Here is a 25,936-nt window from a genome sequence, read left to right on the forward strand (position 1 = left end):
TCTTTTTGATTTGCAGCCTCCATTTTAATATTGTTCTGTAACTTATAACACTCAGATTTAATGTGCTTTTTCTTCTTGCAAAAGTTACAAGTTTTACCTCTGTTTGAAGACTTTGATCTACCCTGAGATTTACCTCGAGGATTCCGTTCCTGTGTCCTTCCACGATCATCATCAACATTTCGATCTTGTCTCCCACAAATAATGAGAACCTCTCCCTGAGAATCGAGTTTAACCATAAGATGCTTCATCTTACCATACGAGGTCAAAGAATCATAAACCTCATCAACTGTGAGAGACTCGCGGCTATATAAAATCGTGTCTCTAAAGGTTGAATAAGACGGGAGCAACGAACAAAATAGAATCAACCCTAGATCTTCCTTATCATACTGAACCTTCATGGCCTCCAAGTTTGAGAGAATTTCTTTAAACACTATTAAGTGTTCATGTACAGACGCACCTTCTTCCAAACGATGAGCATAAAGACGCTGCTTCATATGCAACTTGCTTGTTAGAGTTTTCGACATACATATTTGTTCTAGCCTCTTCCATAATGCAGCGACGGTTTTCTCTTTCATCACATCTTGCAAAATTCCGTTGGATAAATGCAGATGTAATTATGTTAATACCTTTTGATCCTTACGCTTCTTCTCTTCATCTGTTAATGTCAAAAGCATCTTATCTATCCTTAGCAGGGCATCCTCCAGATCCATCTGCTCAAGAACTGCTTGCATCTTAATTTGCCACAATGCAAATCTAGTGTTGCGATCCAATAGCGGAATTTCATACTTTAAAGGCGCCATTACTGTGATCGAGATGAACAACCCGGAAGCTCTAATACCAACTTGTAAAAATAAAATAAAATAAAGAACACACAGATTTTTACGTGGAAACTCTTTCGGGAAAAAACCACGGGCAAAGGAGAAAAAAATTCACTATGTTGAATTCGAATGATTACAAGAGGAATAGACTATGTCTATTTATAGGCTTGTAAAGCTATATTCTAATAGGAGTGTAGTAAGATTGAAACACGTTATTCTAATCAATATAAAATAGATGAAGTTTAATAAAGTTTAAAAAAAACTTATTCTAAAATAAAATAAAAGAAGTGTAGTTCTATATGGATTTTACTTTTATTTTATTTTACCACTGTATTTTATTTAAATAAGAATTCAGTCACTTAATTCTAACAATTGAAATAATCAAAACCAATGCATTAGATTAATCCTTGAACTGAAAAAAAAACCCTTGGTCTCCTTTTTCTTTTAGTTTTCGTTTCCATTTTAACTAAAAAAATCATCCATTTTCATAGTCATCTTTGTTAAATCGAAACAGTAGAAATCAAATTGAGTTCTCCATCAATCAGTTGGATTTTTTTTTCAAAATGAAAAAACAAAAGATCAATTCAATGGAGGGTCTAGGCATTGATTACAATAAATAATTATTTTATTTTCGTTCTTTATCTAAGTTTTGGATTCAAATATTATGGTTTTTATTTTTTTTGCAAAAAGGTAGTCCATCTTTTTTTTTTGTATATGTGACAAACAAAAAGAATATACTTCATCTTTGTTTATTTGTGTATTGTAGGCAACCATAATAACAAGCAGGTATAGAGATTGGTTTGTTCATTTCTTCTTCTTATTCTATGTCGTTCTGCTCTTCTCTTCTCTAATGGTAACAAAAAAATACTCAATTGTTTTTTTCTTTTTAAATGGGAGAAATTTGAGTTTTAGGGTAGAATTTTGTATTATGTTTTCATAAATATATATAACTTTTTTCATCCTAGCTGGATATCCATATTGGTATTTAAAACTCATTTTAATTGTCATGTCATACTGCCATTTGGAATGTAACAAATATTAACGGTAGAGTGACCATTTCAAAACAAAACGATAACGTAAGTGACTAAAACATAACATTTCAAACATAAGTAACAAAAATAAAACATGAGGCAAACAAAAAGTGACTATTTTGGTAGTTTACCCTAAAATTTGTTCTCTTTTACAAAGTCTAAAAACCATATTTTTAAGATTTGTTTTTTTTTTGTTTTTAATAATCTCATTATATGTTTTTATAATATAGGTTCTTTTTGGCACAATATTTAGAACTATCTATAGCCCTTTCCCAACCTATAAATAGAAGGATAATGCGTTTTAGCGCACTCGAATTTACATCCTCTCTTGTATTAGCAACAATACATATACTAATAGAACTAAAACTCAATCAACTAAGTTAACTTTTTAACTACATGTTTTTCTAAAGTCGAATATGAAATCATATGTTTAAGATTCTTTTTTAATTTCAAATGACTTTATATGTAAAATGTTTAAGATAGATATCGTATATATAATTGACGCATTAATCTAAATACAATGTATTGATGTTGCCATGTAATATGTTGATTTTGTTGAATGGAAACCTCCATTAGGTTATAATCTTCGAAAAAGCTCCTGCTTCTCTAATACTACACATAATTATCAATTATTTAATCAAACATTAGCTCTTTACAAAAAAAGAAAGAAAAAAAATAGCCCCTTTTGCGGAGAAACCTATCGTTTCGCATTCAGTTGGTTGGTTCTCTTTTGTTTCCATTCGTTTTCTCAAAGATATAAGTATTTTTCTAACTGATTTTCTGGGGTGAGTTTTCCTTTCCTTTTCTTTTCTTTTCTATTTCATTCTATGGATATTATAAAATATTGCTTGATGTTGTAATTAATGGCAATCAACATCAACATGCTTCTCTTTTTTTTTTCCCTTAATCCATTAAACAAATCTTTTAGTTTGATGTTTACTTTTCCCTGATAAACTCGGGTTAATGATAATAATAATAATAATACTAATAATAAAGCTAACTCGGGTTTAGATTTCTTGGCCTCCAAGACTGGTTTGTCCAGAACCAGTCGCGAGTGCATATAAACACAAACGAGTGAGTCGGGGTTTTTGCTTTCTTTGAATTTAGAATTTGCAGGTTTTCAGTTTTGAAACAATCAAGGCTTCAATGGATTATCATCAAATAGTTCAGTCCCTGTTGGTATTGCTATCAGTTTCAACAAGTTGCCAAGCATGGGGTTTTTTCTCGTCTTCTTCCAAAGCAGTTCAGAGTCCCAACGCAAGCCCCCATGGTGCCTCACTAGCTGAGTTCTCGGTGGATGGCTTAAACGACGAGAAGGGAATGAGGCTGCTCCAAAGTGCTAAAACCAGGCTGGTTGGGTCAAATTCTTGCTGGAGAAATGCCTACGGACATCTCCTTTCAGGGTGCAAAGACATCATTGCTACAGATGAGAAACGTTCAAGGTTTGCCTGGCATTTAAGTGATTGCTTTCAAAAGGATTCTGGAAGGTCCCCTTTCCCTTTTTGCGACACCAAATCCGCCATGCTTCATTGTCTCAAACAGTTGAACGACTTGGAACACAAGGTTTATCTTGAATTCTTGCTTGAGACCAATTCCATCTGCTATCAGTTACAGTTAAGTAATTAATTCTCCTCATTGACCCCCCAAAAAAACCCAATTTGTTGTTTTGATGTTTTTAAATGCTGCCTTTATGTTCAGGAACCAGGCATTCAAGCATGAAACAGAGAGACTAGTGAATGAACTCAGAAATTCAGCCCAATATGCACAAGACAAACTAGACTGTATAGAAGAAAGAACAAATGTTGTGTTGCAGAATTCAAATCAGATCAGTGATTCCTTGAATGCAATCGATATCCGAATTCATAATGTGGATCAAACAACTCACAGTTTAGAAGGTTATATGGAGAGTTTAATTCAGCATTCGCAGACGGTTTACAAGCAAGCTTCGGATATTGCGGATTCACAAAGAGAGCTGCGGAATGGCCAGGCGATGATGAGTGATCAACTCAAAGAAGGGATAACGATGCTTGATGGTGCTTATAAGAATTTGGGACATCAAGTGGATAACCTGAGAAATGAAGCCATTGAAATAGAGAATGAGATTACCAAAGTTGGGATTACAATGTCTTCAAGCATGAACAGTCTGAAAATAACAGCAGATGACATTAGCAGTAAGGCAGGGGCCTCTCTAGATAAGCAGCACCAACTTCTAGAGGGACAGTCGACCGCGCTCGAGGGTCTTCGGTTTCTTACTAGATTTCAATCCGAAGCACTGGAAGAGAGCAGGTAAAATTAAAACCAACACAATTACCAAAACATTATATCAAAGTCAATAAATTTTCTTTTTCTTTTCTGAGCCGTAGGAATACCCTGCAGCAGTTAGCGGAATACGGCCGAAAACAACAAGAAGAGCTTCTTAAAAGACAAGAACAACTTCAACAAGTCCATGATCATTTGGTCGAAAATTCCAAGTCAATATTGGCAGCTCAGGTTTAGGCATTGTTATTGATATCCTTAACCTTAACTAAGCATTGGTCTTGCATGGACTTACAATATTCTGTTTGGTTTTTTTTCCATAGGAGGCTTTTGAATCAAAGCAAGCTAGGATGTTTACTGCAGTAGACAAGCTATTTGCATTGCACAATGCCATGCTGCTTGAATCAAGACTAATTAAAGCTTTCATTGTCTACTCTATGTCAACCTTTGTCATCTACATGTTCACTAGCACAAAGCAAACATATCCTGTAAGAACAAGGTTATATATCGGTATGTCTAGGGACAACTTCAGTATGAAAAAGCTTAAATATGTCAAGTATTTTGTTGTAACACTCACTCCCTTTTGGTTGCAGGACTGTGTGCTACATTCTCAATAGAAGTCGCGGTTCTTCGCTTCACGGCAAACGATATTGAACAGAAAACATGGATGGTAAATCTGGTTAGGTCACTCTATGTGCTCATTGCTTGCATTCAGCTTCTATATGCCGTATGCACATACAGGTATATGCCTAATAACACTGAAATTTGTGGAAAGCTTGCTTGCAGGACTGAGTTAACCTAAAAACATAATAACATGCAGGGATTATGAATATTTGAACCATCAAATGTTATTAACACTGATGGAGAAAGTTGATACGATGCAAAGGAAGGAAGCATTGTCATGGGAAATGGATGATAGTGATGTGGATTGGCGTTCATGGGTTGATGTAGAGTTACCAGAAGATGTAGGGCAACTAGAAGACCCTGACTTTGTAATAGAAGAAGGAATAGGAGAGAGTAGCGACACAAGAACATATAATCTCCGCCAGCGCAGATGCTTAAACCTTACTTGAATCCATGTGTATTCAATATTAGCAAAAAGGATGATTGAGTCCTCCTTAAAAATTGGGTAGATTTATTTATTCGCTTTCTTGATTATATTTTATATATAATACTATCATACAATATAGCAAACAGAATGTTTACAAAGATCTCTTACGATTTTTTGTAAGAGTACAAACCTTAATAAACTTGGTATTTTCATTTTCATCCTCAAACCTCTGTAATTGCATGCATCTATATCTTATATCTTTTTAAAATATTTTTATATAAAACCAATAAAACTTTACTTGATCAGAATTGAACCTAAAACATTATAGTTTTAAACATTTCCATATCATTTTCACTAAATCCTTATTTGGTCTTTGCACATGATTTTTTTTTTTTTGATAATTTTTACTTAATTTTTTAAAATTATGACTAAACCGATATAATATGTAAAAAAGCACCCAAAATAAAAAGTTTGCAATTGAAGCACTAATGTTACATAGTTCAGTAATTTTAGTTACTCTCATTAAAAACACAACCGTTAAGCTGATGTGACAATTAAAAACATTGATATACGAACAATATAGCCCTTAACTTTTACATATTATATCAATTTAGTCATAATTTTAAAAAATTAACTCTCAATTTACAAATATTCTCAATTTGAACCTAATTCTAAATTATTCAAGGAAACATATAAAAAATAAATAAGTAATTTCAAAAATACATAATAATTAATTTAAATTTTATATAAATATAAATATTAAATAAATAAAAACCCCATTTAGCCCATCCCTCACCCCGTCCCCAACTCTATCCTTTAACAACTCAACTCTTTATTCACCTCGTCCCTCTCCCTCTAAGTCAACTTTTTTATTAATTCTACTTTTTAATAGCCTAATGACTTAAATAAAATCTTTCAAATAGTTTAGTGACCGCTTTGTAATTTTTTGAAGTTGAGTGACCAAAATATAAACTTACAAATAGTGTAGTGACATTGGGTGTAGTTTACATTTTTAGTTAAGTTAAAATATGCTCTAAATCCTTATATTTTCTATACATTTAGAATTTAGTCCTTTTACTTTTATTTTAAGGAATTTAGTCTCTTTACTTTTTGAATTTAAAAAAACAAGTCCAATTGTTTTACGCCATCTAAATTATTTTATTAAATTCAACTTCATTATAATGTCATTTTCTGGTTACATGACTATCAAATGAGTATTTTTTTTAAATTTCAAAATTTCAAAAAATCTATTAAGTTCACAAACTAAATTCCTATAAATAAAAGTAGAGAAACTAAATTTCAAATGTGCGAAAAGTGAAAGGGTTAAAAGAATATTTTAACCCCTTAGTTGACTATAATTAACTTGACGCCATATAAATTTTAAGTGAAATTAAATAAACAAAATTTTATTTCTTCAAAAAAAACAAAACAAAATTTATACCTAGGGGTTTATTTGGATAGCACAGAGTAATTGAATAAAAATGTAGTAATACATTCTCTTGTGATTACAAAGTATTGTAATTCCTAAATGTATTTGGCTGATAAAGTGTAACTACGTTGTAATTCCTTATGTCATATTGGGTAGTATAAATTGTTATTACACAGTTACATAATTTATATTTTAAAAAATATTAGTTACTATAAAAAATTATTAGCATGATAAAAATAATTTCTAAGCAAGTAAGAAAAATTAAAATCAAATAATCATATGTATTATGTTAGTCAAAAAAAGTAGTTGATAATACAATTACAAATAAAAAGAGCAAAAAAAATAAACATCATATACAATTTTATCTAGTTGTTCTAGTGCATATTTATTGGATTATTCTCTCTTTAATATTTCAACATATGCTTCTTATCATCATCTGTTGGTCCTTTACCAAGTTATCATCATTTGAATTTGAATATGCATAATTAAGATTATCAATATTTTCTTCTTCCATGTGCTCTACAAAGTATAAATCATATCAATTACACCTATGATTGATGTTATGAAAAATGCAACATGCTAGTAAGATCCAACCTTTGCTTTTTATGCTATATTAAGGTGATGTTGTTAATATGAGAAATATTTTTTTAGAACAACAAATGCCTTCTCAACCATATTTAGAAGCCTTAAATGTCTTGTTAGAATTGTGTGACCCAAATTCTAAGAGATTGCTTGCAAGTCAAGTTAAACAAAAATATATTTTCTTTCTAGAAGATTTAGTATTTATTAGTATAATATATTTAGCATTTATTAGTATAGTTTATTTGACTTACTAATTTAGCCTATAAATAGGCTCCTTTACAATCTTAGAATAGAGAGACACCCATTAGATTAGAACTCATAACACATTCAGAGAATTTTGTGTTTACGTTTGAGGGTTCTTTGTTTTTCGGGTTTTCGGGGTTTAGTTTTTATCTCCATCTTTTGTACTCTTCATTCTTTTGCCATTATAGTAAAATTATCTTTGCCCGTGGTTTTTTATCCTCTTTTGAGGGGTTTTTCCACGTTAAATTTGTGTGTTCATCTTCTCAATTTCTTCTACTATTTTTACTTGTTCGCTGCTTATTCGGGACGATCCTAACATGTCTCAAATTAAAGAGTTCACGAGCTGCATATGGTGCATGTGCTTGACATCATTCTCTCAAATGGTATTATACCCCACAATATGGTATAAGAATACATTTTTCTATTTGCATAATTAGCATCGGCCTTATAATATTTGGGTTCCCAGTCCAAATAGTCTATAACTTTAATTATAAAAACCTAGATAAACTTAGGGGTGAGTAAAACTCAATTCAATTCAAAAAATTAATTTTTTTTTCAGATTTTGAGTTAATTGAATCGATTTATTTGAGTCAACTCGAATAAGTAATTTGAGTTTCAAGTTTGAGTCGAGTTGAATTTTCCAATTCGAATAACAGATTGGTGTAAATACCCTTTGGCCTTTGTTAATTTTAAAAATGAGCAAATTGGTCTCTCTCTCAACAAAAATTAAAAAAAGAAATTCAAAAAAATTACTAAAATTCAAAAAAATTACTAAAATTCAAAATATTTATAAAAATTCCAAAATTTATATTTTTATAAAATATATAAAATTTTTAAAAAAATGCTAAAGAATATATAAAAGAAAGTTAAAATTTTAAAAATATTCTAAAATAATAATTTTGGGACCTAAATAAGTTAATTAATGATTCAAGTTTATAGTATCTTATTTTATTATTATTTTGCTTTGAAAAAGTTTTCAAAAATATAAGCTTTCAAATTTATTTGCTCTAACATGGAAATAGTTATATTATAACAAAATTTTAATTTGAAATGTTTAAAATTTTAATTTAACTCAAACAATTTCACTTGTTCGATTTGACTCGAATTTCATTTCACTCTACATTTGAAAAAAAAATCAAATCAAGTAGGATGATAAAATAAGATTCTTCAACTCCATTAACTTAAAATTTTTTCACTCGATTCGATTAAACGCTCACCCCTCAATAAACCTAATTTCGAGAAAGGCTTATATTAAGTTATATCCCTTTTATAATACATAAATTAAGTAAAAAATAATATAAAATTTATAATATTTAACATTTGTAAAAATATTTTATAAATTGTCTAAAACTTTTATAACACCTCTTATAAATAATATAATTTTTTTCATAATTTTAGAAAGTTAATTTTTATAAATAAATTATGATAAAAAACGACTATGACATTATTTTATGAATTAGTATATTATTTTTAAAATATATATTATGGACATATTAATAAGTTATCTCCATACTTGATCATAACTTTTTTTTATAAATAAATATATTATTACACTTTTATAACATGTAAATTAATTTTTATAATAAATTTTTTGATCATAACTTTAGAATTATTTTATGATTTAAATAATATATATTTTCATAATTTTATAAAATTCACAAATTATTTTTGTAATATAATTTTTTAGAATTTATAATATAAAAAAAATTTTAACTATAATCTTCTCAAATATTCATACCTAATCATGCTTATAATATAAATTTTATAATTTATACATAATAATATTTTAATTTTAAATTTAGACGTAATTACTTGTATAATTATTTTAATTCTCGCACTCTCCTAAAAATTAATTTAGCCAAGTGCTCCAAATTAATGAACCCATCAATTATTAATAATTACGAACAATCATATTTAAATTAAATTATTAATAGGATTTCCAATCACTATTTAAAGGAATAATAAAAAAAGTAATCTACAAAAATAGTTACTTTTGTTTGCCTCAGCTTACATTTTAGTCACTTATGTTTGAAATGTTACATTTTAGTCACTTATGTTATTATTTTGTTACAAAGTGATCACTCTACCGTTAAGTTCCGTTATCTCTCTAACTGTAATCCTACGTGGCAGTCCAACTAGATTTTAAGTGCCAACTTGAATTTATAAATAAGATGAAAATAGATTTTTAATTAAAAAAATTAATTAATTAAAATTTTTAAACCTAAATCTTAACTAAAAAAACTGTTCATCTCCTCTTTTTAATTTTTCTTCCATCTCTTCTTTTAGTTGAAATCAAATTGACTGCTTCATACAGATGGATTCAATGGAGGGTTCAGGTATGTCTTCTTTGCATTCCTCTATCTCATGTCTTCTTTGCATTCCTCTATCTCTTTTATTCAATACTGAAAAACAAAAGATTGAATTTTTTACTATTTAATGAAAACCCTAAATTAAAATTCTTGATTTTTTCTTCTACTTTTTGAAATTGTTTGTAAACATGTATTTTATTTTGCGTCAGTAGACATCCCATAAAATGTAACTAGAAACATGTTTCATGAACATTTTTCATTCAAGCTAATTTTAAAATTTTCAGAAAAGGGTTGTTACTCTCACTGTTCTTGTTCCTAATTATTATATTTTTTTAGTTCTTTCACAATTCTTGAATAATTGGTTTCTCAATCAAATTTTTTCTGATTTGAATCAACTTGTATGTTCACAATCTCTTTGTGGGTATTCCAGATTATTCTTTTTTATTTCTAATTTCAACTATTTTGATCTTAATAATAGTTTTTCTAGTCAAATAAAAAAACCCATTGAAAAAAGTAAGTGACAGAAGAAAAATAAAAAATAGGAGATGAACAGTTCTTTTAATTAAGGTTTAGGTTTGAAATTTTTAATTAATTAAAATTTTTAATTAAAAATCTATTTTCATCCCATTTAGAAATCCAAGTTGGCACCTAAAATCTAGTTAGACAGCCACTTAAGATTACCGTTAGAGATATAACGAAACTTAACGGTAGAGTGATTACTTCGTAACAAAATAATAACATAAATGACTAAAACGTAACATTTTAAACATAAGTGACTAAAATACAACTTAAGTCAAACAGAAGTGACTATTTTTGCAAATTACCCATAACAAAAATGAAACTCGTAAAACCCAAGCCATGCAAATAGGGCTCACCAGACCAAATCAATAGCGTAGTCCAGGAAACTGGTTTAGTTTCAGGACAAAACAACGACGGCTCGAGGCAAGGATATTTGGTGAAATGGCACTAGAGGTGATCATGGGTCGGGATGGGCCGGGCCCAGACAAAATTTTAAGCCCGTCTACTAGGCCCGGGCCCGGCTCGGCCCGAAATATGGGCCTAAAAATTTATCCAATCCCGGCTTGAAATAAAAGTACTAAGCCCAAGCCTGACCTGGCCCGGCCCGACCCATATTAATTTTTTTTGTTATTTCATTAAATAAAAAAATTTAAAAATATAATAAATCAAATATATTTAAAAATATAAAAAAAATATTAAAACAAATAAAAATGATACTAAAACAATTATTAAAACAATACACAAATTGATAATATAATAAAAAATGGTTATATTAAAATTTTAAAATGATTAAAAATAAAATAAAAAATATATTAATATATAATTCGGGCCGGGCCGGGCTCGGGTCAAAAAACTCTTACCCGAGGCTGGGCCCGTTTTTTAAACGGGCCTCGTTTTTTGCCCAAGTCCATTTTTCAGACCTACATTTTTACCCAAACCCTTCCATTTTTCGAGCGGGCCTTCGGGCCGGGCTGGGCCGCCGAGCTCATGAGCAGCTCTAAACGGCACCACCTTAAAGGCGAAGTTAAAATCCCCGTTAGAAGTTTCTAGGGCGCGAGAATAAGAAGGAAGGGTGGTGAAGAGAAAGAGGTAAGGCAAAATTCGAAGTCGAGGCGAGACCAAGAAGTAGCGGAGCAAGATGATAATTCCAGTTCGCTGCTTCACCTGCGGAAAGGTAATTTTCTTTGTTTTATTATGGTTTTCTCCCTTTCAATTGAATTTTAGGCCTTCTTCTTAACTTCCGATTTTGGTTTGGGTATTTTATAGGTCATTGGTAACAAATGGGACACTTATCTTGATCTTCTCCAGGCCGATTATACCGAAGGGTTTCTCACTACCTCACTGCCTTTATCTTAATAGGTTTTTAAGCGACTTATTTGATGAATGATCTCTTGTGCAAATCGCACGAAACTTGGTTTCTAGTGATTTTCTTTGGGGAGAGGGGCGACCTGATTAGTGCTTGGCATGATCTCTTTGGCTTTTGTATGTTGTTGTTACGTGGGTCTAAATTTGTTATTATGCTCGCTTGATGGATATCTTTAGGAAGCTTAATTCGGGTGCTTGAAGTGTTTAAGATTATTATGCATCTACTTAAGCCTAAACAAATAGTCAAACATCTCTTCTTCTCCAACATTCAGCATTGTAGAATTTGATGCATGTTGTCAATTAATATGTTTATTCTGTTGAATGGAAACCAGCCATATGTCCATTGCGTTATAACCTTTTTGGTGAGGTAGTCCAAAAATCTCTTGCAAACCAATAGTAACCCTCATCACATATTCGCAAGTTCAATGCTACTTATCTTACCCACATGATTCATACGCTAGGAGTTTTCTTTGAGCTAAACCGAGAGCCTCTCTCAGGTTTTCTTTTCTTTCTTTGGCTGATTTGGATGTCCTAGTGACCTGTGTGATCCCTAAATACCCAAATCAGGAACTTTGGGAGCAAGAGTTTGGTTTAAAAAAGCCGTGCTAATATTCTTGAAAATCAACTCTGAGGAAAAACCCTAACAAGGATATGATAGGGAAATGGAGAACCAGATGAATTAAGCAGGAAACACTGGGGAAACGAGGTTACTTGATCATTAAGAGAAGCTGAAAGTTCTGGAACTGGAGAGATATGTTGGTCAAGAAAGAGATAGTTTAGCTAAATGAAATATTGATCCTAATTGCTTTTAGCAATTTGAAATCTGATGTCATTTATTCTGCAATCATATGGTGAACTTATCATGCCCATAAACTTTTTTTGTACAAGTACCATTCGCTGAATTGAACATCAGTACAAGGTATGCTCACATGAAAATTTGAGGTATAGAGGTAAACATTGAAACATCATGAGTTAGTGTAAGTTTTATCCTCCCAAAGTTAAGAGAAGGGACTGCTGATGGAATTTCCTGCTTGAAAAACATGTTTTGCATGCTTTAACTGCCCCCTTCAAATGCAAAATTATCAATTTTTGTTAGTGTTATAGGCTGAAGGAAATGTATCTAAGAGACCAAGAATGTATTTGATAATATTGAATTGCAAGTTGATGCGAATCATAATTAAATTTATGTATCATTGCTATAAATGTAAATTGTTTGACATGCAGAGATGCTCTTGATGCTTTGGGATTGGTTCGGTACTGCTGTAGGAGAATGCTTATGACTCATGTTGACCTCATTGAGAAGCTTCTGAACTACAACAGTAAGCTGTCTTCCTTTCTTGCCTTCATTCTGTTTGGACTTCCTCTGTATCTCATGCTTCTGTTCGTCTTAGTGCTGGCTTTGTTTAGAATTGCCTTCTCTACTTACTGCTTTTTTTTTTTTTTGTTGTGGTAGCATTGGAGAAGTCGGAGACCAGTTGAGGGAACATGTAGAATCTAAGGGTTTGTTGCAGTTTGTGTGAGTGCCTGTCAATGATGGCCGTGATCTGAATCCAGAAAAAGGGAAGGAAAGGACTTAAATAGTACTAGTCTAGTTTGTTTTCTTTAGCTCTATGATGGATCCCTGTATGTACGAAATTAGTGGGATTTGAAATGCTGAAAGTGATTGGAATGCTTTGCTGTTTGCTGGGATAATTGTGTGATCAAAGACTTAACTTTTGTTAGTTGCATTGCTACAGATGTGTTAGTAAGTGTAGGATGAACCGAGCATTTTAAAATTAATAATAATGACATGTCCTTCTGGTAGCTTACAAGCTAAGTGAGGGAAGTGGGAATGAAGCAAAACACACCATTTAATTATATCCTTTACTTCTGCTTGTGTGGGCTGGTTACCAGCTAAGCCTTTGAAAAATAATGTGGAATTTTATTCGCAAGCTTTAAAAAGAAATTTTCGAATTTGATTACTTTAGTACCGCATTTGAGCAGTTTAGTACCTGATTTGAGTGGCTTGTGAGCTTAATTGGGGTTATTTATTTATAATATGTATTTTAATATTAAATAACAATTTTACCCTGTGCTTGACCTTAGAACTTGGTCACTTTTTTTCCCCCTATTTCTTTCTCTTATCTGCTAATCTAAACCAATTTCTATCTTTCCCTGTTCATTATATTTTCGGATTTTCTTTTCCCTATTTTATTCATCAACCAGGGTCCATCATGAGCTAGTTGACTATGTTAGTTCCTTCATGGGTTGTTCGTAGCATGTCTCATGCTTCCTTAGTAGTACATTTCAAGATACTCTTAAAATCTTGCTAATTAACACTACAGAAAATAATATAAAATGCTTTAAAGTAGGAATTAGGAGAAGATTTTTCATCACGGTACATTTCAACTTAGATTTAGAAGTTCTTCCAGCTTCAGTTTCCATCGTAGGTGCTTTTCATCTAGTGAGAATAGAGCACCATGCCTTTTCATTAGTAGCCTTGATGTAAAATTTCATCCTTGCCTTCGAATAAGCATAGTTGCCACTCTCTGACACTGGGGGACGAGTAGTCGAATCTTTTCCCATATCTGGCAATAAACAACACTAGGAAACACCAGTAGCTGCATTGAGTGGGAAGTTTTGATACCATTTGTTGAATCAAACAACTGCTAATTGCTAAGAAAATAGAGTTGAATGAAAATGGTTAGCTACATTGGCCACTTCAGTTTCTATTGCGATGAACAAACCTAAATGCAGGGTAAAGAAAGTACACAAGATTATTTAAGTAGTTTGATTTCTCTACATTTGGGAGTTTAGCTTAGTGAGTAGATTCACTATCTGTAATCTCCATTGCAACAAGTGACTTAAGTTTTATCATACTCTTGACATAGCAACCTCACTTTTGTATCTAAAGACCTAGATCACTCACCTACTAAGTTTTCCCCAAGAACTTAGGTTATAAACACAACTTGCTTACTCTCAAATGCACTCACAAAATATGTTCATTAATGAACAATTCAGTGCTTTTAATACTCAGCAAATAAACCTACAAGTCTATAATATGTAAAAGTTTTTGAGACTTACTAACATACTAGAATTTAATTACAATCCAATCCTTATTAAACAACTATAAAATAGCAAAATACAATATGTTAATAAAGACAAATGTAAAGTTAATTGTTGGAGATTTATTCTTCGATCGCATCTCGATCCGTTCTTCACAATCCAAAGGATTTGATTACTTGATCTGATCCGATCCAATCCACAAGATAAGTTGCTTCATAAGAATCGATCTTTAAAATCGGGCTTGCATACGTCCACAATATCAACACCATTCAAAGCCTAAAGATTTTGTTTCAATAAATACGGTGAAGAGGAGGTTTAATCTGTTTCTTCCCTCCCAACTCTGTCGAATATTACTTCACAATTATTTACGACTAATTAATTACTAAAGATAAAACACATTATGCCAAACTTAGTCCTCCACGTTTACATTTTTTTTATCAATTAGCATTGATTACTTGTTTTAGCTAAATTTGGTCATTATCCTTTCAAAAAGAGTCAAATCGTTTTTTAACAGAAATGTTGACTAAAACATTAATTTTTTAACGATGTGACAGTGTATATACACTTTATGCTGACATGACAATATTTGTCTTATATGATACATCAACAAATAATTTAAAGATTATAAAAATATTCAAATTCAAAAGAAATTATAAAAGTTCATAATTTTTTTTTAAAAAAAGCATAGAGTGCATATGGATTGTCATGTGAGTTGCAATGTTTAAAAATTTAACATTTTAGTTAGTATTTCTATTAAAAACAACTATTCGACTCAATTTGAAAGGTTGATGGCCAAATTTAACTTCTTTTAAAAGATTGAGGATCAAATTTAGCTCAAAAAATGAATATGTGTCAAATTGAAAAAAGATATATGTAGCGACGTAAATTTTTTTAGCTTGATCGCTACTTAGGGTGTTTGATTGAAAGTTTAAATATCGAGGTTTAATTTTTAAAAGGGAGTCGCCACCGATCTTTTTTCTTGGTGTGATCGGACACCTAATGACTCATCTTTTTCAAAGAAAAATTTATTTTTGGATAACAGAAAGGCCGAGTTTAGGTTTACGTCAAAATTCAGAGAAAAATTTGGGTTCTGGAGTCGGTTACGCACAAGGAAGGTAATAGCACCCTCGTAACGCCCAAAATTGGTATCTTATTAAACAAGTGTTGTCTTAATTTTCAAAATTGCAAGTTCAAAGTAACATTTAATCATGATCTGTTCAAAACACGAGAAATTTCAAGTTTCGTTTTCTTTTGAGAAGGACGTTCCGTTTTTAACACGAGCCGATTGATATTCACCCAACATAGCAATGATATCGACAACTTAATGTTAAATCGGTATGTTGTCTTACTTGTTGAAATTAAAAACACGAATAAAAATATTTCTAGATAAAAATAAAAGTGATAGAAAACTAACATTGATGTTGAAATAAGATGTGAACTAATATGCTAACTTCGGAACGGATAAATGATGATAAAAAGTTAAAAATATATGAAGCAAATAATATATAAAACATTAACAATGTATATGCGATAATAATAGTAAAAAACAAAAGTAATGGATATGATACTAAACATGATAATAATAGTATTAAACAAGAAATAGAGACGAACATATATAAACATATAATAATAAGTAAAGTGATGGAAACATAATATTAAAAACACTAATAATGTTACCTATATACATACGTATATATATTATAAATATAAACATGATAATAGTATTACAAAGTATATACTTAGTATGATGTTAAAAATACATACATAATATAGAGTTATTAAATATATATATAAGATAATATGTAAGAAAAAATATAATATAGTATTCGAAATATATACATGATTATATAAAGATACAATACTAAAAAGGTATATATATACATAATATATAAAAATGCATAATGTTAAAATATTTACATAATATATACATACATAATAATAATGTTGAAAACACCTATTAATAATGTCACATAAATATGTACCTATATATATTAAAGATATATACATATACTAATATTAACAACAATAATAAGGATAATATAAAAAAATACATACATGAAATAGTATAAAATATATATATATAACTAATAATATACATATATATATATGAAATAACAATAAAATATATGAATAGTATGATACTTACAAATATATACATAATATAATTATTTAAAAAATATATATAATACAATAAAATATACGAATAATATAAAATATATAAAAAAATACATAATATATGAAAAATATAATATTTTAAAAAAACTAAATAAGAATATTAAAATAAAAAAAATAAAAAAATATAATGAAGAAATGAGTAAAATAATATACATAATAATATAATAAGAAAATAATATTTTTATAATAAGTACTTAAAAATATCTATACGCATATAAAAAAATAATAATAGTGAAAGTAAATAATATAATAATAAATACATATGTACATAATAGTAAAAAAAACGAGACATTTTAAAATAAATATACATATATATATATATCTAAATATAATAATAATAATAATAATAATATAATATTATTAGAATAAAGTAATTAAAATAATACTATATATAAAAATGTATATATATACATATATAATAAAACATACACTAAGATTAATAATAATAACCACACTAGAAATAATGATGAAATATAAAAAGTAAATATAATACAATAGTAATATTAAAATAAAGTAATTAAGATAATACTATATATATATATATGTACATACACATATAAAACATACACTAATATTATATATAATAATACTAGAAATAATAATAACTAGAAATAATAATACATTAAAATAATAATATTTAATAACCAGAATATTACTAACAATAATAACAATAGAAATAATAGTATTAATAATATTAGGAATGATAATAAAAATATTAAAAAAAACGAAAATAAAATAAATAAATAAATAAAATGAAAAAAAAGGACTAAAATTAAATTAAAATCAAAGTTTTGGGGCGAATTTGAAATAATAAAAAGGAAAAGGGCTTATTTGAACGCGCACAAAACAAAGGGGGACTAAAAACACAATTATTCCTCCCCTCAAAACACAACACAGCAAGAGGGACTAAATCGCAAAGCGCTACATACTTTGGGGCCAAATTAAAAAACTGAAAAAGTACTTGATTGCAGAGGCATGAAAAAGCCGAGGGGCTAAAAGTGCAATTAGCCCCTCTAATGAAAAACACGCAGTGGGTCGGTCAACAAACGGGTTAGGCCAAAACGACATCGTTTTGGGGTTTAAAGGCCAACCCCAAACCGACGTAGTTTTGGGGGGCTATAAAAGGTCCAAAATTTGCAAAAAAATCATTTGGTGAGGAGAGAAAGAAAAAAAAAAGAGAGAGAAGGAAGAGAGAGGGGAGGAGGAAGAGGATTTCTGGCCAATGGCTGGTCACAGGTCCCATCGCCGGACCACCGTCGCCGGCGCTGGCGCCGGCCACCGTGAAAAGGTATTTTTTTTATTATACTTTTTATATATTTATATGTTTTTGATATATATATGTGGAAAAATGAAACCAAAACAGAATTTAAAATGAAAAAAAAAAGAATAATCACCTTAGGCTTTCACACTTTTGATTCTTCGATCTTTGGTATTTGGTTTGCTTGGAGGCTATTCTTGTATTTAAATGCTGATTAAATTGCTATTTTTACTCTGAAATTGAATGTTTTTCTTATTTTTTTGTGTTTGAATTGCCGAACCGTTTTACATTTGTTTTCATGGCTTTTTATAGCCTTTATAATGCCCTAATCCTATTGTTTGCGTGATTGCTTGGTCTTACAGATCAGTTGGTGGCCGGTGGAGTGGCGGAGCAGGCTTTTGGCAGAGGGGTTGGTGGGGGCAGACGGTATGGGGTGATGGGACTGGCTAGGTTTTTTATTATATTTGTTTTATTTGTGGGTAAGGTTTAGTGGGTATTGGGTTGTATTTGGGTTTTAATGTGATTGGGTTGGCTGATGTAATGGGTTTAAATTTTAATGGATGTGGGCTGATGGGTTTTAGGATATTGTTGGGTTTAATTTTGAGTTTAAGTGGGTCAAAATTGTAAATGGGTCATGGGGCAAAATTGGGCTATAACAGCTGCCCCTCTTTACTCATTGTCGTATAACGATAACAGAGTTGTTGTCGTGTGACGAGAATAGAGTAAAGACTTTTAGGAAAGACCAATTTTGCCCAGCCTCGTCGAGCTTTGACCTCTTTGGCGCTTCTCTTCTTCAGGTAGTCTCTTTCCAGTCCAACGCATCTTGTAGCTTTGGTTCAATCCACTGCATCTTCTGATATACAACTTGTAGCTTCAATATTCCCTAATGTAGCTTCAAGGATATGAGATTTGTGGCTTCGATCTGCATCACTGTAATTCAGAAAGATAAGATCTACAGCTTTAATCTGCTCTTCTATCGCTTCAGTGAGATAAGGTTTTGGTCTTCTCTTCTGTCCCTTTAGAAAGGCAAGATCTGATATCCTCGATCAGTTCCACTGTAACTTCGATTAGCTCCACTGTAACTTCGGGGCTCTGCTACAACTTCAGGAAGATAAGACTTGTAACTTCAATGTGCTCCACTGCAACTTCGATCAGCTCCAATCTTTATTCTTTACTCGGCATGTGATCCTGAGCTCAACTCATTCCTCGCAATGTGAATTGACTCTTTAAAAAATAGATATTAAAAACAGAAATCGAAAAATAGCTTAGCACGTGAGCCAAGGCTCAACTCATTTCTCGCAATATGAGTTGGTTTTTTGAAACTTAATTTGAAAAGAAGATTTTGAAAATACCTCGATATGTGACCCGAGGCTCAACTCACCTCTCGCAATAGGAGTTGATTTTTGAAAAATATAAATTGAAAAAACAGAAATTGAAAATACCTCAGCGTACCCTGAGGCTCAACTCACCTCTCGCAATATGAGTTAATTTTTGAAAAGCATAACTTGAAAAACGGAAATTGAAAATACCTCAGCATGTCCTGAGACTCAACTCATCTCTTGCAATATGAGTTGATTTTTTTGAAAAGCAGAATTTGAAAATACCTCAGCATGCCCTGAGGCTCAACCCACCTCTCGCAATATGAGTTGATTTTTGAAAAGCATAAATTGAAAAACGGAAATTGAAAATACCTCAGCGTGTCTTGAGGCTCAACTCACCTCTCGCAATATGAGTTGATTTTTTTGAAAAGCAGAATTTGAAAAGCAGAATTTGAAAATACCTCAGCGTGTCCTGAGGCTCAACTCACCCCTCGCAATATGAGTTGATTTTTTTGAAAAGCAGAATTTGAAAAGCAGAAATTGAAAATACCTCAGCGTGTCCTGAGGCTCAACTCACCCCTCGCAATATGAGTTGATTTATTTGAAAAACAGAAATTGAAAATACCTCAGCGTGTCCCGAGGCTCAACTCACCTCTCGCAATATGAGTTGATTTTTTGAAAAATAGAAATAAAAACATTAGAATACCGAAACATGTCATCTGGTGGAACTTAGGTGTCTTTTCCTTTGATTCAGTACAGCTATAATCACATTCTCTTGCTCTACTGGAGTACCTGTATATATCATGCATGATGTTATCATAATGTACAAATGTTGGTCTTAAATGCCTTTATGCCTACATGATCATGCTATGCGCCTTGGGTTTGTTTGTCATATGTCCCTTTCCGTCATGATTTTTGATGATCTGCGTTCATTGCTTCGACTCTTGACTTTCTCTTCAAGCCCTGTACCTGTCTTCAATCTTCACGAATAATCTGCGTTTCTCAGATATAGCTCTTTTGCCCCTGGTTGAACTTTGTCCTTGCGTTGAGGCTCTTGTACTTATCAAATTCTTATCTGGGTAATGCTTAACATTTCTTTTGTTTAGAGCATGTCATTTCACTATTTATCATGTAAATAAACTACATAATGAGATGCATGAAAATGGTCAGGTAGGGCCAAAAGGATACCTCACATTTATTTATTTCAAATGTAGCAAACAAAGAAGGTTAATCAATGATAGTAAAAAAAGTGTCATAAAGAGAAAAGGTATCGCATTCAACAAATACAAATGCTCTAGATATTCAACGCATGAACTATTCCCCGTTCCTAAATCAAGGATCTTTTCGAGCATGGCTTCTTGCGTAGAAGATTTCGAGCTTTCAGAAACGCTTCAAATACTGTAGTCTCACTGTTTGACCCACCGTTCAAAACGCATTGCTTTTTAAGCCAGTTTGTTTCATTAGAATGCCCTTTCGGGTTTTCATTCTAATCTTTTGTGTTAATCAAAACGCCCTTTTTGGGTTTTCACATTGATCCTTTTTTTTAGGCATAATATTTCTTCACAGCATCTGAATTCACTGGATTAGGTAACTCTTTCCCATCCATCTCAGTGAGAATCAAAGCCCCACTTGAGAATACTTTCTTTACGACGTACTGTCCTTCCCAATTTGGTGTCCATTTTCCTCGCAGGTCTTTTTGTATTGGGAGAATCTTTCTCAGCACGAGTTCTCCTTCGTGGAATTCTCTTGGCCGTACTTTCTTGTCATGGGCCGCGATTATTCTCTTCTGGTACATCTGTCCGTGACAAATTGCCTTTAGACGTTTTTCCTCGATGAGGTTTAACTGGTCATATCGAGCTCGAACCCATTCTGCTTCCTCTAGTTTTGACTCCGTTAAGACTCGTAGAGAGGGGATCTCAACTTCGATAGGTAGCACAGCTTCCATCCCATAGACCAGAGAGAAAGGAGTTGCCCCCGTAGATGTCCGTACAGATGTGCGACATGCATACAAAGCAAATGGTAGCTTTTCGTGCCAGTCTTTATATGTCTCGGTCATTTTCCCAATGATCTTCTTAATATTCTTATTGAATGCTTCAACAACTCCGTTCATTTTCGGGCGATAGGGTGATGAGTTATGATACTTTATTTGAAATTGTTCACACATTTCTTTCATCATCTTGTTGTTCAGGTTCATGGCGTTATCTGAAATGATTCTTTCAGGCAAACCATATCGACAAATGATTTCCTTTTTCAAAAACCTACAAACTGCAGTCTTCGTCACATTGGCAAACGAAGTGACTTCTATCCATTTTGTGAAGTAATCAATGACCACAAAAATGAATCGGTGTCCATTAGAATCTTTTGGGGAAATTAGCCCAATAACATCTATGCCCCACATAGAAAAAGGCCACGGAGAAGTCATGACACGAAGGGGCGAAGGGGCTACATGAATCTTATCGCCATAAATTTGACATTTGTGGCATTTTCTTGCAAAACTAATGCAGTCGCTTTCCATCGTCAACCAGTAATAACCGAGTCTCATAATCTTCTTGGCCATAGTGAAACCATTGGCATGTGTCCCACAAATCCCCTCATGGACATCTTCAAGTATTTTTTTGGCTTCAACAGCATCCACGCATCTCAAGAGCACCTGATCTTTTTCTCTTTTGTATAGGATGTCCCTATCAAGAACAAATCCCGCTGCCATTCTTCTGATTGTTCTTTTGTCGTTCTCATTTGCTTGTTCGGGATACCTTTGATTCCTGATATATTTTAAGACATCATGGAACCATGGCCGTCCATCTGGCTCTTTTTCAATGCTGAAACAATGCAAGGACTTCATATATGCTCATTTGAAGAGGCATTATTTCTGTTTCTCTGTTTGCTTTGAACATTGAAGCCAAAGTGGCCAGAGCATCAGCCAATTGGTTTTCTTCTCGTGGGAAGTAATGAAAAGTTATTTCTTTGAATTCTTTGATCAATTCAGCCACTAGATCACTGTACTTAACCAATTTCGGATCCCTCACTTCCCAATCTCTACGGATTTGGTAAATCACCAATGCTGAGTCTCCGTATACCTCTAAAGTTTTGATGCTTCGTTCAATTGCCGCACGAAGTCCCATGATACAAGCCTCATATTCCGCTATGTTATTAGTACAGAAGAAGTTTAATCTGGCAGTGAACGGGTAATGGTTCCCTTCTGACGATACCAAGACTGCTCCAATCCCATGCCCCAAGGCATTCGATGCGCCATCAAAGCTCATTTTCCATGACTTTTCTTTTGATGACTCACATTATTTTTCTGTAATACACATCAAGTCTTCATCTGGGAAATCAAATCTCAATGGCTCATATTAATCTATTGTTCGAGTTGCTAAGAAGTCAGCTATTACGCTCCCTTTTATCGACTTTTGGCTCATATAGACGATGTCGTACTCTGACAGTAGGATTTGCGATCGTGCCATTCTTCCTGAAAGTGCAGGTGATTCCATCATGTACTTTATTGGGTCCAGCTTTGAAATTAACCATGTCGTATGATACAACATATATTGCTTGAGCCTCCGAACTACCCAAACCAGAGCGCAACAGTATTTTTCAATGGATGAATACCTTGCCTCACATTCAGTGAACTTTTTGCTGAGGTAGTAGATCGCCTTTTCTTTCTTTCCTGATTCGTCTTGTTGCCCCAGTACGCAACCCATTGAATTTTCAAACACAGTCAAATACAATATCAATGGTCTTCCCGGGATTGGCGGTACTAGCACTGGAGGGCTAGACAAATATTGTTTTATACTATCAAAAGCCATCTAGCATTCCTCATTCCATTCTCCGAGATTATGTTTTCGAAGGAGTCGAAAAATTGGGTCACACTGGTTAATAAGTTGAGCGATGAATCGGGCGACGTAGTTTAACCGCCCTAAAAATCCTCTGACTTTCTTTTGCGTGTGCGGAGGTGGTAACTCTTGAATAGCTTTTATTTTATCTGGATCAACCTCGATACCTTTTTTCACTAACAATACAGCCTAGCAACTTTCCCTAGGTAACCCCAAACGTACATTTGGCTGGATTAAACTTTAGCTGAAACTTTCTCAGCCTTCTGAACAACTTCTTGAGGTTTACTACATGCTCTTCTTCCCCTCGAGATTTAGTAATCATATCGTCAACGTAGACCTCTATTTCTTTATGCATCATGTCATGGAATAACGTCACCATAGCCCTCTAATATGTTGCCCCAGCATTCTTTAACCCAAATGGCATCACTTTGTAGCAAAATGTTCCTCACATTGTTACGAATGTAGTTTTCTCCATATCCTCAGGGGCCATCTTGATCTGATTATACCCCGAGAATCCCTCCATGAAAGAAAACAATGAATGTTTTGCTGTGTTATCCATCAACGTATCAATATGTGGTAAGGGAAAATTATCTTTAGGACTTGCTCGGTTCAGGTCATGATAATTCACGCACATTCATACTTTGCCATCTTTCTTTGGTACCGGGACTATGTTAGCCACCCATTCTGGATATTTGGAGGCTTGTAGGAAGCCAGCATCAAATTGCTTTTTGACTTCCTCTTTTATTTTCAACAGCATCTCAGGTCTCATCCGTCTTAGCTTTTGTTGAATAGGTTTGCATTCTGGCTTTAATGGGAGTTTATGGACTACTATATCTTCATCCAATCCTGGCATGTCTTGACATGATCATGCGAATACATCTTTGTACTCGTGGAGCAAAGCAATCAAATTATGCCTGGTGTCCTCTAAAATAGAGGTCCCAATCTTCACTTCTTGCTTCTTTTCTTCAGTTCCCAAATTTATTGTTTCAATAGATTCTTGATGAGGCAAAATCTGTTTATCCTCTTGTCCACCATTCTTAGCAAGTCAGGAGACGAGATATAGTCTTCAGCATTTTCTTCGACTTCAAATTCTTCTAAACAAACAGCCTTCTCAAAATTGATTTCAGGACTCCTAACGAGTTTGTTCATGCTGTTGATATCTGAGGACCTGAAAGTTGAATGGAAAAGGAAACTATAGAGGGGCATCCAAGTATTGGAACCAACAAACGAAATGTTATGGCATGGTATGAGGCAAATGTACAGATAGGCTATGAAATGAGAAGATGATTATGAAGTTAGTGATAATGCGAAAGATCGTGACAAAATGCATCTTCATTGATATTCATTTAAATGATAAAGAGCAAATGCAAGCTCTTACAAAAGAATTCTATTATATTTAAGGACACAATAGAGGGTTAATGTTTGAGCATTACTCTGAAGACTTATAAACTACAAGAAGGTCATCGGCAGTCCAATTGTTCAACATGAAACCAGGAGGACAAGGGCGTATCGTTGAAACATCTTTAATTGCCTCACTTCCTTTGTCAATGGCATTTATACTGACATTCTGAAGACCCCTTTCAATTAATAACAGCGTGCTTTGTGTATTATCCTGTCCGGGGTATATCATCCCTGCAGATGTAAATATTTTTGACAAAGAAGGGTACGTTATGGGCTCCCATTCTATTTCTCGGCCCAAAGTTCTCGCAATCCTTCTCTCTTGATCCTTCTTCCACTATTTTCTTCTTTGACACATATCTGGTTGAAACCCTAAATCGTATCGAGCTTTATGATGTACCGGCTTTAATGTACTGACTATTCCTTGCAGATACCTTCCCAAACCTTTCCTTGCTCAGGCTCCTCTTCCCATAGTCATCTTGATACCCATCCTAGTATTTCTTGACAGTTTTGGCGCGGGAATTCTGTTTCCCTCAGCGATGAATGTGGCATTGACAAATTCAAAGGATCGGAAGGAACATTCTATAGCACCTTTACTCACTTCAATGTATGGTGCGTCGGTAGAAATAGATGCTACAATATCTTCTTCTCTCTCGACAGTGACCAAATAGCCATCCATGATAAATTTCACCTTTTGATGGAGGGATGATGGGACCGCTCCAGCAAAATGAATCCAGGGTCTTCCCAAAAGGCAATTGTATGGTGGTGTAATGTCCATGACTTGGAACTCGACATTATATATGTAGGGACCCACTTCTAGAGGGATCTCAATCTTCCCCATGACTTCACGTCTTGTCCCATCGAATGCCCTTACTGTGGAATGACAGGGCCTTAAATAGGACAGATCCATCGGAATTCTGGAAAGCGTGGCCAAAGGCATGACGTTGAGTGCCGACCCATTATTGATGAGTACGTTCGGTATTATATAACCCTTGCAGTGGGTTGTGATATGCAATGCTTTCATGGAGCCTCTACCATTAGGCAGTATTTCATCATCACTAAAAGAAATGAAATTATTCGCATTCAAGTTATTCACCCATCTATCCAGCTTTTCAACAGATATATTATTTGCCACATAAGCTTGATTTAACACTTTCAACAGAGCGTTCCGGTGTGGTTCTGAATTCAACAGTAGAGATAATACCGAGATTCGTGCTGGCTGTTTACTCAATTGTTCCACCACATTATACCACTATGCTTGATAAATTTTAAGAACTCCTGTGCTCCATCCTCGTCTACAAGCTT

At 32.9% G+C, this 25,936-nt stretch overlaps 2 protein-coding genes across 2 annotated transcripts; both read left to right on the plus strand.

Annotated features, from left to right (window-relative positions):
- Positions 1–2,654: 2,654 nt before the first annotated feature.
- LOC107943490 (protein GAMETE EXPRESSED 1) lies at positions 2,655–5,374 on the plus strand. Its single transcript, XM_016877238.2, has 6 exons — positions 2,655–3,462; positions 3,548–4,135; positions 4,213–4,339; positions 4,429–4,615; positions 4,699–4,846; positions 4,926–5,374. Exons 1-6 carry the CDS (start codon positions 2,996–2,998, stop codon positions 5,176–5,178), a joined length of 1,770 nt encoding a protein of 589 aa, XP_016732727.1. The 5' UTR covers positions 2,655–2,995; the 3' UTR covers positions 5,179–5,374.
- A 5,819-nt stretch (positions 5,375–11,193) lies between these two features.
- Positions 11,194–13,406, plus strand: LOC121210970 (DNA-directed RNA polymerases I, II, and III subunit RPABC5). Its single transcript, XM_041083029.1, has 4 exons — positions 11,194–11,412; positions 11,505–11,563; positions 12,828–12,922; positions 13,057–13,406. The coding sequence occupies exons 1-4, from the start codon at positions 11,377–11,379 to the stop codon at positions 13,080–13,082; spliced, it is 216 nt and encodes a 71-aa protein (XP_040938963.1). The 5' UTR covers positions 11,194–11,376; the 3' UTR covers positions 13,083–13,406.
- The last annotated feature ends 12,530 nt before the right edge of the window (positions 13,407–25,936 follow it).

Source organism: Gossypium hirsutum, chromosome A12 (assembly GCF_007990345.1).
Source record: "Gossypium hirsutum isolate 1008001.06 chromosome A12, Gossypium_hirsutum_v2.1, whole genome shotgun sequence".
Classification (NCBI taxonomy): domain Eukaryota; kingdom Viridiplantae; phylum Streptophyta; class Magnoliopsida; order Malvales; family Malvaceae; genus Gossypium; species Gossypium hirsutum.

Coding starts and splice junctions, on each gene's coding strand:
- LOC121210970 (XM_041083029.1), top strand. CDS start 11,377: ATGATAATTCCAGTTCGCTGCTTCACCTGCGGAAAG. Junction 11,564..12,827: donor CAGGCCGATTATACCGAAGG/GTTTCTCACTAC, acceptor TTTGACATGCAG/AGATGCTCTTGATGCTTTGG. Junction 12,923..13,056: donor GAAGCTTCTGAACTACAACA/GTAAGCTGTCTT, acceptor TTGTTGTGGTAG/CATTGGAGAAGTCGGAGACC.
- LOC107943490 (XM_016877238.2), top strand. CDS start 2,996: ATGGATTATCATCAAATAGTTCAGTCCCTGTTGGTATTGCTATCAGTT. Junction 4,340..4,428: donor AGTCAATATTGGCAGCTCAG/GTTTAGGCATTG, acceptor TTTTTTCCATAG/GAGGCTTTTGAATCAAAGCA. Junction 4,616..4,698: donor AAGAACAAGGTTATATATCG/GTATGTCTAGGG, acceptor TTTTGGTTGCAG/GACTGTGTGCTACATTCTCA.